General features: G+C 38.0%; 1 protein-coding gene across 2 annotated transcripts in view; it reads left to right on the top strand.

The window, feature by feature from the left end:
- LOC118412080 (glutamine--fructose-6-phosphate aminotransferase [isomerizing] 1-like) overlaps positions 1–17,021 on the top strand; it is a gene marked incomplete in the record, with an annotated part of 89,160 nt that extends 72,139 nt beyond the window's left edge. For both annotated transcript variants that reach the window (XM_035814707.1, XM_035814706.1), the window contains 8 exon segments: positions 2,286–2,406; positions 3,528–3,685; positions 5,053–5,167; positions 6,056–6,183; positions 7,556–7,684; positions 8,071–8,109; positions 9,791–9,952; positions 13,001–17,021. In XM_035814707.1, coding sequence (XP_035670600.1) covers positions 2,286–2,406; positions 3,528–3,685; positions 5,053–5,167; positions 6,056–6,183; positions 7,556–7,684; positions 8,071–8,109; positions 9,791–9,952; positions 13,001–13,045 — 897 coding nt within the window.
- Between the last annotated feature and the right edge of the window lie 2,672 nt (positions 17,022–19,693).

Raw genomic sequence — 19,693 nt, 5'->3', positions numbered from 1 at the left:
CTATTCTAAGAGGCAGTCAAATAATGCAATTAGTTAACATGACTATATCTCATGAAAGAAGACTAAACTTTATCTAATATTTAGAAACGAAAACAAAACTAACTTTCAGCTGACATGAAATAATGGACCCGTCTGCTGCTACACGTACATGTACATGTATGTCATGTAATATGGCGTCAGAGCCATGTGACTGTAGCAATGGCTGGTGCCAGATAATCTGTGCTGCCCCCAATGCTGCAGTCATGTGTCTCTAACTGCAGTCATGTGTCCCATCCTGGAAGGAAAAGTAGACGGGTCCATTCCATGAAAAAGGCTGATAGAGTTGGTCAAAAATTCAAGTTCATGTAAGTTCCATTCATGTCAAGTGTGGGTTAGATAAAGTTAGTCTTCTTTCATCTGTCATTTACCAAGTTCAGATGAACTTTATGCTATGATTGTGCCTTTTCCCTTATGAATATGACCTCTCCCTTAAAGGTAACTACAGTACCTTCATGCAAAAGGAAATCTTTGAGCAGCCTGAGTCTGTTGTCAACACCATGAGGGGAAGGATCAACTTTGATGACAACAAAGGTTGGACTTATTGACTAAGGAGTTCCCATATATCCTAATCTTTTAAACAATATAGTCACCAATTGTTACATATGCAGATAATTACATATCCAGCATGCCTTATGGGGCCTTGGACCGAATCACTCTCAGTCAAATCACTGCTCTATTTTTATATCACTACACCAGTCACATGTAGAGTTAGAAAGTTATAGAATAAATCTTAGTCCGCTCATCCAGTGTTTCCTAGTCATCAATCGTAGTCAACAGAGCACTACAAGGAGTCAGGGAACACAACACAACACCAATGAATCAATGTTTGACATCTTTCCACAAGTATATTCTATCATAATAGCATGTGACTGTGTAAAAACGAAAAGAGAAATGCCACAAATGTTGAACAATGAGATATGGTCCTGTATGATGTATGATACATATGCAATGATTATTGTGAAGATGGGATGTCTAAGGCAGAAAGCCATTTACATAGAGTCTTGTGTTCTGTCCAGTTCACCTTGGTGGCCTGAAGCAGCACATCAACGAACTGAAGCGCTGTCGCCGCCTGATTTTCATTGCCTGTGGAACAAGTTACCACTCAGCCATGGCGGTACGATTAACTTCCAATCATTAACCCAGAACTTGTTGCGATAATGTAGTGTTTTTACACTGAAATGGGCTGTAACCCTAGCACATTGTGTCATGATGTGTGATGGGGTCACAGAGAAAGACTTGGCCCAGCCCACAAGTGACCTGGGTAGGCAGATGGGGCTTCATCACTCAGGGGTAGCTTAGGACAGTGAAAGTAGTAGGATTTCATTGATTAAAGGAGTTCAAAAACACACTTCAGTCTCGCGCCCTCCTGACAGTAGTTGGTGTCAGAAGTGGGATCCCACTTGGGGAGGGCCTAGGAAAAAATGTTGAGCCTAGGGAGAGCCTAGGCAAAAATTTTTGATCTGGGGGGAGGGCCAAGGAAAAAAAATTAGCTTGGTCTACCAGCAAAATTTCAGAGGGTCAAGATTTCAAAAATTTTCCTGGACCTCCACAAGGGAGCGCCCGCGGGTCAGAGCGGGGGAGCACGCCCTACGAGAAATCTGTGTGCAAATACTTTTTTGGTGCTCTTTGGATAAAGTTGTATTATACTTGGATATCAAAAGAATGAAATAGCTTCTCTGAAGCACATATTTATGACCATACTGCTGAGCTATTCAATTTCCAAGTTTTGCTAGAGGCGATAGATCTGCTTCGCGATGAAAACTGGTACCAAAGTATGGCGCCAAAACATTTCCAACTGGGAGCGCAGTGATATATTGGCGACTTGAATATTTTCAAAAAATTTGACCTGACCCTCTGATGTCCGGCCCTCTCCCTGCTAAATATCGATCAGTTCCTTATATTTTAGTTTTGTTACAGATTTAGGAGATGCTTTCAGGTAAAATCAGGTACTGCTTAAAAAGAATATTACAAGAACATCGCAGGCTTTACAGATTTACAGCATACAAGTTGTATCTGTACTTAAAATCACTCATTGCATTGGTCATTTTTGTATTGGGAGCTAATTCTTCCACATACTTCCAACTCTCTCGATTTGGCATCACTTTGCATAACAGCAGGGTGTTCCACTTACAAACCAGAGGTCCTGGGTTGGAATCCATTCATGTGCCAACAATCTTGAGCCCTTGAAAGTAGTCGGCCCACCCAATAACAAGACTTGTAATCATACTTTGTTTATTTGTTGTCAGACGCGGCAGCTGATGGAGGAGCTGACTGAGCTGCCTGTGATGGTAGAGCTGGCCTCCGACTTCCTGGACAGGAAAACTCCCATTTTCAGGGATGATGTTTGCTTCTTCATCAGTCAGTCTGGTCAGTGCAGTCTCAAGTCATCTCCCAAAATAAAAATCATGCTGTCAACAAGACACTGAGTTTGGACTAGGCAGCAGATACCCCTCATTGCCTTTTAGATATTCATTGTATAATTATTCGAATTCTCTAGCCTATCCTCATAAGATTTGGTGATCTCGAAATTTGATTACTTTTGCTATGAGTTGCTGGATAATTGTCAATCTGTAGCCTTTTCCCCAGGCAGCGCTTTAGACCGTTGGTGGCTACATCAATGTAACTTAAAGGCGGTTAAAGTCATCTCTATTTATTGTATGTAGAACTAAATCTATGGGCAAAAGATGAATGATTTAAAATTCCTAAGAGATCCCCTTTTCTTGATTGTGGAAGCCAGGGGCACAATTTTAAAAGTAGTAAGGTCCCAAATGCAAAGGAGCGTAAAACATCCATGACAGTTAACGGTGAAATGATTTAACAGTTTCGTCTACTTCTTATGGATAATATGATGACAAGAATAAATTTCCTAATCCATACAGACTCCTTTATCCAGCAGGTACATCTGTTGTCCTCTCTGTCTATCACGTTGGCCCCATCATGTCACATCATTCACGGATGTGGAACTTCCATCTAATATTTTGTAGAAGCACCGCTGTGGTTCAAGGAATGTAATAGTAATGCAGCAAGAAGTTTGCTGTTGACTGGCAAACACGGACATTTGAAACTTGCGTTTCCCAAGAAGACTTGCCAATGATTGATAGCCAGCAGCCTTTGATGACCGTCGCAAAGTCAGCGAAAGGCGCCACCAAGTCTACAGTGTCCTTGCAACAAGAAAGCCGGCGGACTGTGGGCGGTGCCACAAATGTGCAGTGGCCATACTATAAAACACAGAACAGTTGAAATACCATTATTGAACGTAAATTCGGCCTGGGTGATACATAATGACAAATAAAAACAATGAAGCTGTACCAGAGTTGTAATAACCCTGTTATGGATCCTTTCCATGTTTATAAAAGGTAAGAGCTGGAGAAAAAAAAATGATGATGGAAAGAGTGTCAACTAAATAGAAATTCTGTTAGTAGCTGCTAAAGTGATTGAGAAATGGCAATTGTTGGTTGTGTGAATAGTTTTCTGTGACATGTTGGCAGGTGAAACTGCGGACACCCTGATGGCCCTGCGGTACTGTAAGGGACGTGGTGCGCTGACTGTTGGGATCACTAACGTGGTGGGCAGCTCCATCTCCAGGGAGACTGACTGTGGGGTACACATCAATGCTGGACCAGAGATTGGTGTGGCTAGTACCAAGGTATGGTGACAGCAAATTATTGTCAGTCAATAAATGTTCTGAACTTATTCACGATAGCGTCGTCGGTGTTTGCCAGTTGTAACGCGGAGGGTGAAGAGTTCATGAACAGTATGGATGCCTTCCTTATTCAAGTATGGTCTCTAGATGAATGTGTTAAAAATTCATTGATCAAAACTTGACCACTCTTTGGCAACTAGTGATGGAGCGCCGTTAGTTCGAGCGCGTAAAAAAGGGGGGGGATCTTAGGGCGGCCCCCGTTATGCCTTTACCTTACCTTACCGTTATGCCTTTACCTCTGTGCCAAATTTTGACTCATTCGATTAAAAAATTCTGTTATGAAACCACTTACATTACTTAATGCTTACCATGATCGTATAGATACATTTTGTAGTGTGTGCCAGGCTGTATGTATTAACACCAGAAACTTGTACTAGTAACATCTATTATCATAATACCGGTACGTTTACGACGATTTCTCTAGCCATACTGATTTGACAAATTGTCAACGCATCATTTTCTCCAGTTACATGTTGCTGTTATAGCTTACCCTTGCCACTTCTTCTGTGTAACTTTTCTGCCACTCTTGTCCTGCTAAAAGCGTAATATTGTAATTGTAACACGCCGCGGAATTACACGGCGAACGGGCGCGTGGTTGGGAGGGGGTACAAAATACCGGTAGGAAGAAACACGGCACAATTAACTGCCGCTATGTACATTTATACATCCTCTGATGTTCCTTCCTTTTCTGTCAGTAAATGCATAAAACATAAACCTGCATGAGCATACAAAATGTCATGAGAAAACGGACGTATACTGTCAAGAATTTTCATTTAACTTCTGTCCGTCACAACCGCTATGACGTAACACTTCACTGCTAGCGTAGATATAAAAATGGCGGGAAAATGGCTGCGTACGTTCAATTTTGCCCATTCAGTCGTAGATCCGGGCTATTATGCAACGGTTCGTCACACTTTTACATGAGTTGTAGGTCACCAACAGAAATTCAAGATTGTTGTTGAATCATGTTCGTCTTGTGCCGTGAGCATGTGTAATTATGATCTATAAATTTGGCAATGAATGTGTTCGTCCCACGACGAGCTGCCTACCCCGAAAAAGATACTGAAAACTTTTGGCCTTGTTGTCTTCGAATGCATTGTTATCGATGCTTTGTAAATGATGTATTGGACACCTAGATGTCTGAAGTGTGCACAGCTCAGAAATAACTATTGTTGCATGTGTAGATCTCTTTAAGTTCCAGTATTTTTAATCTACCGGTATAAGTCTTAGTACCGGTATTATGCCAATGCATGTTATATATTAGGTTGAAACTAACATTCTAAAGCATACACTTTTCCCCTGTGTTCTAGGCATACACCAGCCAGTTCATTGCTCTGGTGATGTTTGGTTTGATGATGTGTGAAGACAGAATATCCATGCAACAGAGAAGGGCGGACATCATTAAGGGTCTCAAGGACCTGCCAGGTATGTCAATTGTTATTGTTATTGGGTGGGCCGACTACTGTTTCTTCGCAGCCAGGGGCTGAATTGAGAGAAGCTTACAATAGGTGGGGCTAAATTGCAAGTGTCTGGAGCGAGCTGCCATTCGGCACCACTCAGGTGACCTCATTACGACTGTCGCAAGTGTCTGTAGCAAGCTGCCATTCGGTGCCACTCAGGTGCCCATTAATATGACAGTAATTGCCCCAGGTGTGGCTGTGGAACTGTAGTTTTGTATTAAATCACTCACACTGGGAAGGACTCTTTTTGATAAGTGTGGTGGGATCTTTAACGTGCTCAAGGTGTGGCTCTACCTCAGGCACTGGACCTCCATTTAACGTCCTGTCAGAGAGATGGATGATTTCTAACCAAACCTAGGTACTCATTTTCACCCGGTGGTCTGCATGAAGGGGCAATACTCAGTTTATAAATGGTTCATTTATTGCTCATCTGTGATTAATTTTTACAAATGTAGTCGATTTTGTGTTGTAAAGATGGGTCTTTTAGAAAATGGAGGAAAATAATTGGCTTTAACTCCCATACTGCAGAGAAAGCAGTATGTACCATTTTTGTGCCGTCTTTGGTATAATATGGCCACAGTGTGGATTCCTGGGTCCAAAACGAGCACTTACATTGGTAACCACTGAGCTATTGCACTGGTCAAGGAAAGTGTAAAGTGCCTTTTCCAAGGGCACAACGCCGGGGGCAATGCAAGTAATCGAGCCCAATGCTCTACTGGTCATGCCATATCAACTGCACACTGACATAGGCTTCCAGAATTTCTGGGGTTGAGTTGGTTCACATGCACAAAAAAGTATGATCAAATTTGTGATTTCTATCATCCTAATACTTTCTTTCTTTGCTGCCACAAAGATAAGATCAAGGAGGTATTGAAGCTTGACGAGGAGGTCCACTCTCTGGCTCAGGAGCTGTACCAGCAGAAGTCAGTCCTCATCATGGGTCGTGGCTACAACTTTGCTACATGCCTGGAGGGTGCTCTGGTCAGTCCACTGGATATAGTATATATATATATGATATATGCAGCTTCTTGTATTAAGTTAAATATAGCAGTGATAAGATACATTTGTAATCATTAGGAGTTTCATGGTAAAGTGTTTTTAGTCTTAAAAAAAACAGACAGTAGTCATCCTCAATTGATGTGAAGCATAATGCTTGGCTGTTAAAGTAGCTGCATGTAGTACTAAGTGTAATGCAGCTTTGCTACGACTTTCCTTTTGGCCAAGCATACTGTATCACCCCTTCTCTTCTCGATAAGTGTTTTAGGTTTGTTTATATTCAGAGGTTTGACGCTTGTGGCCTGTGCCCAAAGCTCCTCATACACAGGACTACCAGCTTTGTCACTATTTGAAATGATCGTGACAAATGTTTATAACATGAGCGAGCTGGGACTGACCTATGCTGGATCCATGGAATTTGATCCAAATGGTCACATGCCCTAATTCTCAGTCTACAGACTTGAAAATGATAGTCATAAAAAAGCCCCAGTACATAATGTACATGCCAGTCTTGCCTCATTATGCATGCGTGTTTTAAATTACATGCTTCAACATTGATAATCAGATGTACAGAAAGTTAGAATTTGAGTAAATATAATCAGGAAGCCATTGAACTGTTATGGATCAGATTTACAATAGTTACACATTATACTTTATAGTACTAGTACAAATGTACTTATTTGTCTTTTGGAGATACATGTACACTGTACATGAATTTGAATGTTTTTGCATTTTGCCGCCTTAGCGGCAAAATGCTCTGAGGCCAGAATAGTCGCCGTTGTGATGTTGAGATGAACGGACCTGTTCAATCCATGCCAAACATTTCTAAACCTGTTAAAACAGGCATTTTTCCAACATGTTCGCACTGGCGCAGTGGTTAAAGTTTACGCATTCTAAACCAATGCACCCGGTTCGAATCCGGGGAGGTAGATTTTTTTTTTTTTTCTTTTTTACATCCATTAAAATACTAATTTTTACATCCATTTGGCCACACCAATTTATTTCTTTGGTTAACGGATTCGCCGCTTCGTTTTTTTGCCGAATAGAAATAAAAATTAAAAAAAAAAACTTAAAAATGCCCCGCAACAGAGCTCACTCAAAAACAGGCAGTGTAGTGAAATTTGCTGCAGTTCACGCAAATTTTAACAGGTGGCGTCTAGATCTAGATTCAGGCACATATGTGAATCTCTCCATGCGCCAATATCAGGTTTAGTTACTCTGTTCTATTTATATGACATTCTAATAACTAGAAAAAAACGTTCACACACGCAAACATTGGCAAAATGCCAGCTTTTTTAAAAGCACTTGTTTCATTAGAAGTGAAGATGGTTACAAGGTAATTATTTTGAATTTACAGAAAGTGAAGGAGTTGACGTACATGCACTCGGAGGGTATCCTGGCAGGGGAACTGAAGCATGGACCGTTAGCACTGGTCGACAAAGCCATGCCAATCATCATGATCATCATGAAGGATGGAACATACACAGTCAGTCAACTTTCTAGTTTCTTCATTTCTTTTAATATAACTCCATCTTTATATATACAGGCACATGTAACAGGTACAATTCCCTTCTGTTCCTTCTTATTCCTTGAGGGTGCACCATGTGTAATACAGGGGTCAGCTATTGATTTTGATTGTATTTTGCATTTTATCATTACTAACTTTATTCATTACCTTGCTCATCAGACTCTTATCAGAAAGTTCCTTTGAATGAAGTGTTGTTAACGTTAATCGGAGGGATTACAAAAAATCCAACCTCCAATGGTCAAAAATCAAGCCATATTGGTGGATGTTGTCTGGCTATATTAGATAATTAAGATATTATTAGACTCAGAACTTTATTGACAGGAAACTTTAATTTTTCTTTTCAGAAATGCCAGAATGCGCTGCAACAGGTCGTTGCAAGAATGGTAAAAAAATACCTTATGTTGGATTTTCTTTTCATTTTGAAATGATTTTTAATGTTGATGCAATTAACTGTTTGTGAAATGTATGATATTGATGTTGGTAGTACTGTCAGAGTTGTTAAGTGTTATATTGATATTGATTTTTCAAACAGAACATATAATAATCATAGAGCAATAGTACTGAACACAAAAAATGTCTAAAACGAGAAAACAATGACTAGGATAACTCATAGCAGTGTACACATTTGGATATAACAAGGAAACGTTAATTAAAACAGAAGTTGTATTATGTTGTTCACTATGTTTTAATGATAAAGCAATTTCCCCCCATTTACCAAATGAATGACATTAGATGACATTAGCCTTGATACTATTGTGGTAAAGGTCCTTAGGATTTAGGATGTACCAATTTTTGTTTCTTGTTCATGTGCTGAGTAATAAAGCTCATCTATAAGTACATGTAAGTTAACAATGATACTCCACCCGAGATAAAAATATGACCTGCACATTGAACTCTTCTGTTCATGAGACTAGAGGCAACAATATCCCATGTTGTCCAACACCTACCTGACTTTCGAAAATATCTCATTTAGGTAGGAATTCAAAAACATTTCTGCCAGTTTAAAGGGGCATTTTACTCCAGAAAGTAGTGTTATTTTCCGAAAGTTGTTAATTGTAGGAAGTGATAAATGCATACAACTTCACATTATACAATAATTTACCCAATAGCCCCACACGCATCAAAAAGCATTCAGTCTTCTACAAAAGTCCCCAAGTACCCTCTAATTAAGTTAATCAATCTTAGCCTATAGCTGAATACAATGTGCCTGGCAAAGTCTGATGTAAGTTACAAAACTAATTTCAGCGGCACTAAGAAAAACACGTCTTGTTATGTGTTCTTTGATATCTTGTGAACAATTGATCTTCATGTTGTGCTAAGCGCCCCTTATTTATGCCGGAAATATTCACGATAAAGGAAGTATATACACGCATAGGGAATGCATGCATAGGGTCTGCATGGGTTTAGTAAGTGTCATATTGTTTTACAAACACACGTTGCGTAATTCACCACAAGTGTATTTCTACCAAAGATTGGCTGATTATATTATTGAAAAGTAGTGGATGCTGTCTGAAATGTATAACTCTTAAGATATGTATTGTGCAATAATTATTGTATATTTTATTGTTAAGCAATGAATGAGTAGTTTATTGTTGTGTCTTGCGACTAAGGAATCCATTCTGGAATAGTATCATAATGGTATCGGCCTGTTTCAATACACAAATTTAAGGTAATGTCCCAAATCTAAACTGGGCACACAAGGGGTAAAGTAACATAGTTTTCTGGAGAAAATGTACCTTCCTTTAGCACATAGATTCGTAGTTTTGGTTTCAGCCATAGTCCAGACCAGTTTTGCTCATATTGAGGAAACAGTACATCTTTGATGAGTCTAGTATTGCATCTATTATTAAGCATATTTAAGAATACATGTTCAAGTTCCAGCCATGTCATTTATAGCAGAAGTCATACAGAGAACAATGTTATTTATGACAAATTTATTAAAATGCTAACTACACAATGCTCCACAATAGTCGTACATGTACAATGAATGTCTGAATGTCTGAGTTTGAGGTCTTTGCTGATTCTATGCCCACCACTCAAGTTACTATAATCCATGTTTCCCAGGGCCGGCCCATTCTACTGTGTGAGCAGGGGGACACCTTGTCCCAGAAGGAAGCCCACCGTGTGATGGAGCTGCCTGGGATTGTGGACTGTCTGTCTGGACTCCTGACAGTTATCCCTCTCCAACTGCTGTCCTTTCACATTGCTGTGCTTAAGGGCTGTGATGTAAGTACTAAATTTTGTTTCAATGGTAGTTTTCAAGTTTTGGTTGGTACATTGTACAAAATGTAGATCTTGCTGTTGGGAAGTTTAAGCTGTGACATACAAAATTTTATGTAAGTTTGGGCTCTCTTGCAGATTTCTTTGAATTTGCAGGGGTGTTTCAGTTACAGACTTTGAAAAGGGATGATTCAAGAAGGGATGAATGAATTTTCATGATTTTTTTATCGATATGTAACTTTTTTTCTCTACAATGGCCTCATCTTAATGAAAATTCTAAAACATTCTCTCTCTTTTTCCTTAATTTCTACAGTTGTTATTAGGTTTAGTATAGAAGATAGCTTAAGTCCCTGATTGATCTCACTGTTAGCACCTCTACAGTTACGTGGAGTCGGGTTCTGGAGGCTTAACCAGGATCTATTATATGATCAAACTTTTATAAAGTAAACCTCAGAATTCATAACAGATTTTTTCCATTTCAATGTGAATTCAGCTAGTCTACATGTTGTGTGGGAGGCTTTTAGATGTGCTGTTCGTGGGCATATTATCAAATTTACAGCATAGAAAGCCAAGCAAATTCAAGACACTGTATTTTCTCTTTCTGGGGTGATCGACAGACTGCAAAAAGATTTTTTTTAATAAGGACACTTTTCGAATATTACAAACTTTAAGTAAAAAGCAGAACTAGAATTACTTTACTGTAAAGTCAAATCCTGGACCAGTAACATGATCAGTGGAAGGAGGACCAAGTGGATGTAGCAGGGGAAAAAATGCACAAAACCTTTTATGAATATGATAAGTAGAGGAAATGTACGGATTAAACATGACTAAACTCGTTACATCAGAGGGACTTGCTTAAATCTGACCCTCAAGATACTTTAATTGAGGTCTCTTCTGATCTTCTTTGAAAGAATCTCCAATGTCTTTAGAGAGCGATACTTTTAAACCCTTTTTCCCCAATCTGCCCCATGTCTCTATCCAGACAGTTGTGAAGGTTTAATTACAGAGAAAGAAGTGAAGGAGTCTATAGAGTCGATTTCATATGGAAGAGCATTGGGGTGAGACGGCCTATCAGTAGATTTTTATAGAGTTTTCTTTAAGTATTTAAAGAAACACATGCTTGATTCTTTCAATGACTCTTATCAGATGGGTCATTTATTTTATACATGTTCCCCCAAATCTGGTCTTATTTCTCTTTTGCTAAAGCAAGCATGACTCCATGGGACAGGATAAAGATCCGTCTCAGATAAAAAAATTGGCGCCCCTTCACATTGTTGAATTGTGACTTTCATAATCCTTTCCAAATGTGGCTTTGCGTATGAAACAGATTATTCCAAATTTAGTATCATATGATCAGACAGGTTTCGTAGAAGGGCGAAACATTTAATTAAGTGATGATATACACTGGATTTTAGAAATTATAGAATATCATTACCATAACAGGAACATGTGGAGACACTGGTGTCACCTCCCCTAGAATGAACTGAACTGAACTGAACTGATGACTGTAAAGACCTGGATTACTTTTAATTATCTCCATGAAAAATGGAAATATAGTTTTGGGTGTGTCTGTGTGTGTGTTTTTGTTTCTGGATATTTGTGGTCAGCATAACTCAAGAACCTCTGGATGCATTACGATGATATTTGATATGAATGAAGGTGTTAGGAAGACAAAGGTCAAGGTCAATTTTGGGCACCCTGCTATGTGACCTTGGTACTGCGGCAAAAATTCGTTGTTTTTTTATCTTTTGAACTGGATGTGCTCTAGTCTTGATTTTTTGGTGGCAGATAGCTTATGACGTAAGGAATAGTTGGTGTATGTTTGGGTCCCCTAGCAGGTTGCTCTGGAACTGCAGGGGAGATTTTTCAAAGTCTTCTTACGAGGATAACTGAACAAGGGAAGGATAAATTTAGATGATATTTGGATATTTGGTATGTAGGTAGCTTTGACAGAGATGCACATCCTAAAGTGCAAATTATGCAAACTGGCACTTAATTTGCATAATTGATGAGGGAAATGTATATTTGTAGTGTTTTCCATTATCGGACTCAAATACCTGTAGTATATGTAGTTTGTGGCTGGTGGAACATTAGCAGATAACAATTATGCAAATTCGTATTTGAAAGATTAGTATGAAAGTTCTATAATTCTTCTAAATGGTAAATTATTGGCCAATCAACATTGGGACCAGCGTAAGTTATTTAAAGGCGTACATAACCAAGCATAGATTATGTAAATGTGGACGTAATTTACATAATCAGACTATTTCATGGAGATATGAGGTCTCCAAACTCTTGTTCTTGCAGATTTTGAAAAGGCATTTGACAATTATTCTTGATCTCATTTTCAAAACACTGGAATACTTTAGTTTTGGTGAAGGACTGGTTAATTGGGTAAGAGTTTTGTATAAAGATATAAATATATGTTACATAATATGTAAGTATCTGCAGAAACATACAGATTTACTTGGTATTATTTCCTTTGTTTCTTACTTTTGAAAATTGGAATTAATCATAGCTCAAAGACAAAATAACACTTAAAATACTTTGGGAAGTGGGGTAGACTTCATAGTCCTATTGAGGTAATTTTGGTTAATCTTCTGTTTCATAATGATAAGGGTTTTCACCACATTTTGTAACCATAGTCTTTTGTTCTCAAATTTTATGTTTCAGTTTTGTTGTTTCACTTGTGTGTCTTTAATTTGTATATTTGCAATGATTTTCACTCAATCTGTAAAATTATGTTTTCGTCAGTAACATGTTAATGAGAATAATGATTTGAAAAAAGAAGAAATTTCTGATATGACCTTCAGTCATTGAGAGGTAAATCGAGTGCCATTAGTAACAAATTGCCTATTTCAGATGACAGTGAAACTTTCTGTATTTATGCATTTTTTTTAGCTGCCAGAAGTTCTAAGCCTTTATGTACAAGTAACACATGACTCCGCCTTCTAATACTGTCCTCAACACATTGTGAACAACAACTCACTGCCTCAAAAAGGCCATGGTGTAGGTGCATGATGTGATGTTGACATGTTTCTTCCTCCTGTGCAGGTTGACTGTCCCCGGAACTTGGCCAAGTCTGTAACAGTGGAGTAAAGATACAAAACTGGCCCAGAAACCAGCCAATTCAGATTATCCAGGATTTGCAGAGCTCGGGCAGTGACTTTGAACAGATTCCTGAATATCCAATTATCAACATTTGAATTAAGCTGCAGAATAACCCCCTCCCATGTCTGGAGTGTTATCTTTGATAGAACCATCTGAAGAGAAAATGTAGTTTTCCTATGCTGCTATATGTTGGCTATTCCTTACAATGTTTCACCCACAATGGGCTTTTCCTATCTTTGCCCTCAAGCCAACAGAAATAAAACAGTCCCATGCAGCAATGGAATATAGAAGGTAGAAGAGGTTTATCATATTGACAGATTTCATGTGACTGTAAATTGTCATGAAGTGAACCACATGCACATTCTTGTGTGCAAGGTTGATATCATGACATTTTTAAGATTGAAGAATCTCCAACAAACAATACACACTGTATCTCCCTAAATTCTACTTATTACCTTCGCTAGTTACCTTGAAGTTCGCTAAATGGTTAAGTTTTTGATAGCGGTTGTGTTTTTGTGAGTCTTTGTGTGTTTTTAACAAGCATAATTAAACTCAATGAATGCCTGGATGGATTGTATTGATGTTTGGTATGTGGGTCTTTCTGAAACCTTGAAATGATTAGATTTTGGGCCCCTACTGGCTTGCTATGGTACTGCAGCAGAATTCTGGACAAGCTACAATGTATGTACGGTCATGATTTTTGAGTGGTAGATAGCTCTTGGGGTAGAGAGTAAGTGGTGTATGTTTGGGCTCCCTAGCGGCTTTATTTGGAACTGCAGAAGCCGTTTTAGTTTAAGACTTTGAAGAAGAATAACTCAAGAAGGGATTAGCAGATCATCATGATTTTTAGGATGCAGATAGCTTAAGTGATGCTTGAATCTAATCTAACTTGCATAATTAATGAGAATTTGTCTAAACCCGCTTTGTTCTATTACAGGACTATTGCAACATGTGATATTTGTATCTGAGAAAGAGAAGAATGTTGATAAATACTATGCCAAGTAAAGAGCTAATTTGCATAATCAATGAGAAAATGATGTAACCCCACTGTGACAAATGACTAGAATTTTTTACTTGCGGCATTTGGAAGTTACATTTGAATGTACAGGTTTGTTTAACATCATTGAACATGAGGACCTCATTTGCATAATTACAAAAAAATGGGATGAAAGCCTTCTTTCTGAACATAGATTGTGTACGTCTGGTATCTTGGGAAGAAGATGACCAACTGATATGATTTATGCAATGGACTTATTTGCATAATTGATGACAGCAGTTGTAAAGGTAAAATCATTTGGCAAAGGTGTGGGGTCATGGAACTCTAGTTGAAGTGTTATATACAAGAACTCAGTTATGAACTTTTATGAAAATCTATCAAAACTGAAATATTTGTGATATCAAAAATCAGTATTTTGAGAGGGAAGAATCAGCTGTGATCTTAGATGTGCAGGTCAGGTGTAGGGTTCTCCTTGCTCTGTTATCTACCCACTTTCTGTTTAGGATATTTGATGAAACTATAGATCTGTAACACATTTTTACATTGTCTTAAAGTTTGTAGATTTCATGGCACGAGGCATACACACAGCTCTGATCAGAGTTCTATTGCCTTTATCACCTATTTTTCTTGCTTCTTAAACATTCTTATTTTCAAAAGGGTGTGGCCAGCAAGTTAATGACCACAATGATCTCAGATTCGTTTGATAGCCATAAAAGGCTACTTTATAATGCCACAAATCTTTTGAGTGTGCCCATTGTTTCTTTGTGAGAACAGAACTTAGTGAAGGCCCCTTGTAGATGTACATGTATTTGAGTGATGTTAACACAATCTTACTATATATAGACAAATCAGAAATACTGCAACTTTTGTAAGGTTTTCTATAATGTAACTACAAACAAAACTAGTGGATACAATCAGTTTAATCTATAAATAGTATTTGGAGAATGTTTCTTTGAAATTTAGATCAATTTTTATGTTAGCTTTTAATATACAGGCTGGGCTCATTAGAATTTGCTGCAGAACAATGTTTGCAGAATCTCACAAGTACATGTAGTGGTGAGAATTTTTAAAGAAATCGTTAAGTGTAGCCTATCTCACACCAGATTTATTTGTTGGTTCTTAGATTTTTTCAGAAATAAATTGGACCTGTGAAAAAATGATAATAATTTTTGTCAAAAGGTCTGAGGCGAAGATATATTGCTTAGATAACACAAAAAAACAACAGCCTAAGGAGTTTAATGGCACATTTTATACAATGATGTTCTGAATAAAAGGCATTGTTGTTAGACTGAAATTATATGTATTTGGCTCCGAATGGTACTACTATTTGGATTATTGTAATTCTTTTTTGAAAATGGACGAGAACCAACAAATAGAATTGGTGTGGCCCTATATAGAAGTAAATTGTTAATCTCTAAATTTGTTTTCAGATGTTACATTTTTGTAGCAGTTGTTTCCAAGAAGGCTGTAAGACCAAAACAAAAATGAGAATTAATGTTTAAAGAAAGAATCTTTTTATGACTGTGGAGCTAAGGTTTGTATAGAATGATATACTTTAGATACATTTCTTTAAAACCTATCACTGAATGTGTACAACAATCACTTACAGACACTAAGCTGCATTTAGACTTTTTTGTGTTATTGTAGTGTTTGCTTTTGTTAGCTTAGAAATCCAGGTGCCTTTGACTAATTCAAGAACAGCAATGTATCAAACTAGTTTTTAGGTGTCAATGTTAAAATGAACACCTTTTCTATGTGGACATGATGTCTGATTCTTGATTCATGGCTAAAAAGTGATTTTTGGTAACGGAAAGTCTCAATGAGAGTGCAAATACTTCTAGATATTGAGGATTTAAGATGACCAGTTGTGCCATGCAACTATTTTTTGTTTGGCACAACTTATGTTTCTGACTCATAAAGTGCAGTATGTTACCTAGTTTTGATGTGGCACTGGAGACTAAGAGTTCTGCACCTAACGCTTTATGCATCAAGGATCAAAATCAACGCTGCAATACTAAATCAGGCTCAGCATAAAGAATGGAATAATGAGCTGTAAGTCTCTATAATGACTTTCTTTTGCAATTTTCTTCCGTCGTTTTGTTAAATTTATCCACATTCATTGGTTTCCAGCTGTCCTATGTTGCCTTTCCTCTGAGTCAATGTTTTGATCTGTTTTGCATATTTGAATACCTACCTACCTACCTAGTCCCTTGACCTCCAGGTCGTTGCACATTGAATATGTGCATCAAAACAACCAGCATGTTTATGTAATAACTCCCGTTGTTTCAGTTTTACCGTCAATTATGGAGGAATGCAATGCATGAAATATGGCTTTTTTTTGCAATTTGGAGGATGTTTCCGTGTGTGAATTGTTTGACCATGAACGATCTTAACACTTATTCTAACTGAACTAACGATAAGCAATTAAGGTATAAGAATCCATTAAGGCCTCACACCTTATCATGTGGCAACTTTAAATACTCTTGGGCAACCTACATGTAGTGTTTGGCTGAGGCTTGGGCAACCTACATGTAGTGTTTGGCTGAGCCTTGGGCAACCTATATGTAGTATTTGGCTGAGGTTGCCCACTCTGCAACCTGGTTATTGAAAGTATTTTGAATCCTCTTTGATATGTCTCTTATCTCCCAGCAGATCCTACAGTGGCATAGGTATAGATAGTTTTATACAGCTGGCCCTACCATAGGATCTGCTTGGAGATCATTATGTCTCCAGGACTGCAATAATAGCAAATGTACTCGGCAATGCATCTAATGACTGATGTGGTGATTTATGAATTTATGTGTCTAGAAAGGTAGTTGTAGAAACAATATTCTACTCCATCTAATAATCACACCCATAGGAGACATTATCTGAATTTATAGAAAAGTACATATCACTGTTACAGGATATATGGACTGTATTCATCATAAGTATGTGAATAAAATTCTGTAGAACAGTATCAACATATAATGGCACTTTGATTATCATTATTTCAAGGTATAGTAGTTATTCATGGAGCTACATGATATTAATAACATTTACCATTTTCGCTTGTCGAAAAATGTTCAGGTAGCAGAACACAGTTTTTCGCCTATGGGGATTTACCTTAAGGACCCCAAAGTGAGGTGGTTCGACGACTCAAAAAATATATCAGGGTGCAAAAGTAATTAACAAGAATTCGATATGTTGGAGTTGAGGGTATAATCTACAACATATGTGAAAACGAGATGAAGTTTGTCGTCTCGTTTTCCCAGAAAGAACACTTTGAAATGACCCCCAGCGGAGGTCACCATACTGCAGCCGACACACGGAAGTAGCGGGAACCGGATTCGTGCGCGAAATTCTACCCAGCCAAACAAACATCGTAACCCAACTCATACAGCCTCAAAACTTACGTATCCCTCTACTATTCACCACAGTTTCCGACTCGCTGACGTGCACAGAAAAATTTCTATGGCTTTTCAAGAACTGCGACGACCTATTTTGTGCCCGATCTACTTATGTCCACGGGGGTCGCCCATAAATACTGTGTTATGCGACCTTAATTTGCTTGCCTGAGCCAAAAAGAGCATTTTTCACCAAAAATGCATGTTTCGCAAAAGAATGTCCAATTTCTCCAGAACCAACTTCATTGCATGCGGAACGGTCCCCCGACATCAGACATGCACCTTGCTTGTCGAAAAATGCTTATTTGCTCGCCTGAGCCAAGAAGAGCATTTTTCACACAAAAAATACATGTTTTGCAAAAGAACGTCCGATTCCCTCGGAACCAACTTAATTGCATGCGGGACAGTCCCCGACATCAGACATGCACCTTGCTTGTCCTGCCTGAGTGCCTAGGCCAGTGGCTGGCCCCTTGCTCCCTCCGTGATATTTCTCCAGACTGCACCTTGCTTGTCGAAAGATGCTAATTTGCTCTCCTGAGCCAAAAAGAGCATTTTTTTTACAAAAAATAAATGTCCCCAAGTCTCCTTTGGATTTGCGCATAGCTGCAATGACTTTCAAAATAGTATCAAGACAAGCGTTCGTACAACTCAACCTTCGTGAAATGGGCGAGGGTGTGGTGGTTGGAGGGTGTTTTTTTTATAGACATCTCAGGGGCTAGCCTTACAGTAAATGATACGTTCGATTGGCAAAAATTCTCAGAATTCTACAACTTTTTCGCGCCTATGTAGCTGCATCATCCCTTTGAAGTGGAATAGTTTGCGTTGCCAGATTGTCATGGTATTTTGGAATGCAGGTAGCTTTTGTCATGGCCCGTAAGTAAGAGTGAGATAGCTTTGGAGATGCCTTACATAATCAATTTTTATCATGCAAATCAGGGGCTAATTTGCATAAATAATGAGGACAGTTTATATTAATAATAATAACTAGGTGTATTTTGCCAGCCAGTAGGTACCCAAATTATACGCCGACTTCATTTCATAATAGCAGATACTCAAAGATAAGACACATTAGTCAATTTCAAGTCACCATGAGGGTTTTAGGTGATATTTGTAATAAGTCTGAATTGTAGAAAAAATTGTAGAAAATGGTAAATAATGGTAGAATGCTGTTATCATTATTTAGAAACCATTAGAAGTATCTAATTCCACACCATGAATATTTCCAAAGTTTCACAGGACCGGGGAAATATTTATAGAATTGAAATAATGTTATAAAATATTTCTGAAGTTTAAAATCAATTCTAAACAATGGCAACAAACATCCGCACGGTGTCTTGGAATGGACTCTAAGCGATTGAAAAGAAATACAATGTCTGACACGTCAAGGCACTAAGATACGTCAAATAGCAATTACTTGACATGAATAGAATAGAATAAATTTATTGCGCAACAATTGTAACAGTTACAATGTATGGCAATGTGAACAACTATATACTAATACAAATAACTAACAACTAATGTAATATAATATAACAGTATAAACAATCTAGTGAGTATCATAAAGCATTATCTCGTTTTTGCAATGAGTTGTAAATAAATTGGCCAACGTAGGCAGATATATGAACAGGACATGATAATATCAAATGAAATACCTCTGACCTAGCATGTGGTAGTACAATTTCGGACTTACATACAATATTTTGAAATAACTTTTGACGGTCTTCTTCATAAGTCGGACAATCCATTACAAAATGAAATTCATTTTCTATGTCATTATGGCATGTGGGACAAAGTCTCTCATTGGCTGGTATGTTGTAGTGTCGGCCCTTTTCAATTTGTAAGGTGTGTGCACTAATCCTTAGTCTCGTTAGGTCATTTCTAAACAATTTGTTTTGAACAGATGAAAGATATTTTTCGAAACAGAATTCTTTTTTTATTTTACAATAAGTACTGAGTTTGTTAAAACTTTTTAATTCTTGTCTCCAACCAGAGAGAAACGTGTCTTGCAGACGGTTCTTAAATATATTTCCAAAACGGTTGGCATTAACAGCAGGATTAAGCCAAACATTTTGGAAACCATGTCTACTTAACATATCTTGCACATGCACAGCCCAGTCTTGTTGTAGCTCAACAGAAGTATTATATGCTTTCTTTACAAGTCTGTCATACATGTCTCTGCAGTTTTATAAGAACCCCGCTGCTTGGCTATCTGGATCAAACTATATGTATCTGTGGGCCTGACTTGGACCCTAG

This window comes from Branchiostoma floridae, chromosome 3 (assembly GCF_000003815.2).
Source record: "Branchiostoma floridae strain S238N-H82 chromosome 3, Bfl_VNyyK, whole genome shotgun sequence".
Lineage (NCBI taxonomy): Eukaryota > Metazoa > Chordata > Leptocardii > Amphioxiformes > Branchiostomatidae > Branchiostoma > Branchiostoma floridae.
This window is presented reverse-complemented; position numbering and strand designations above follow the sequence as displayed.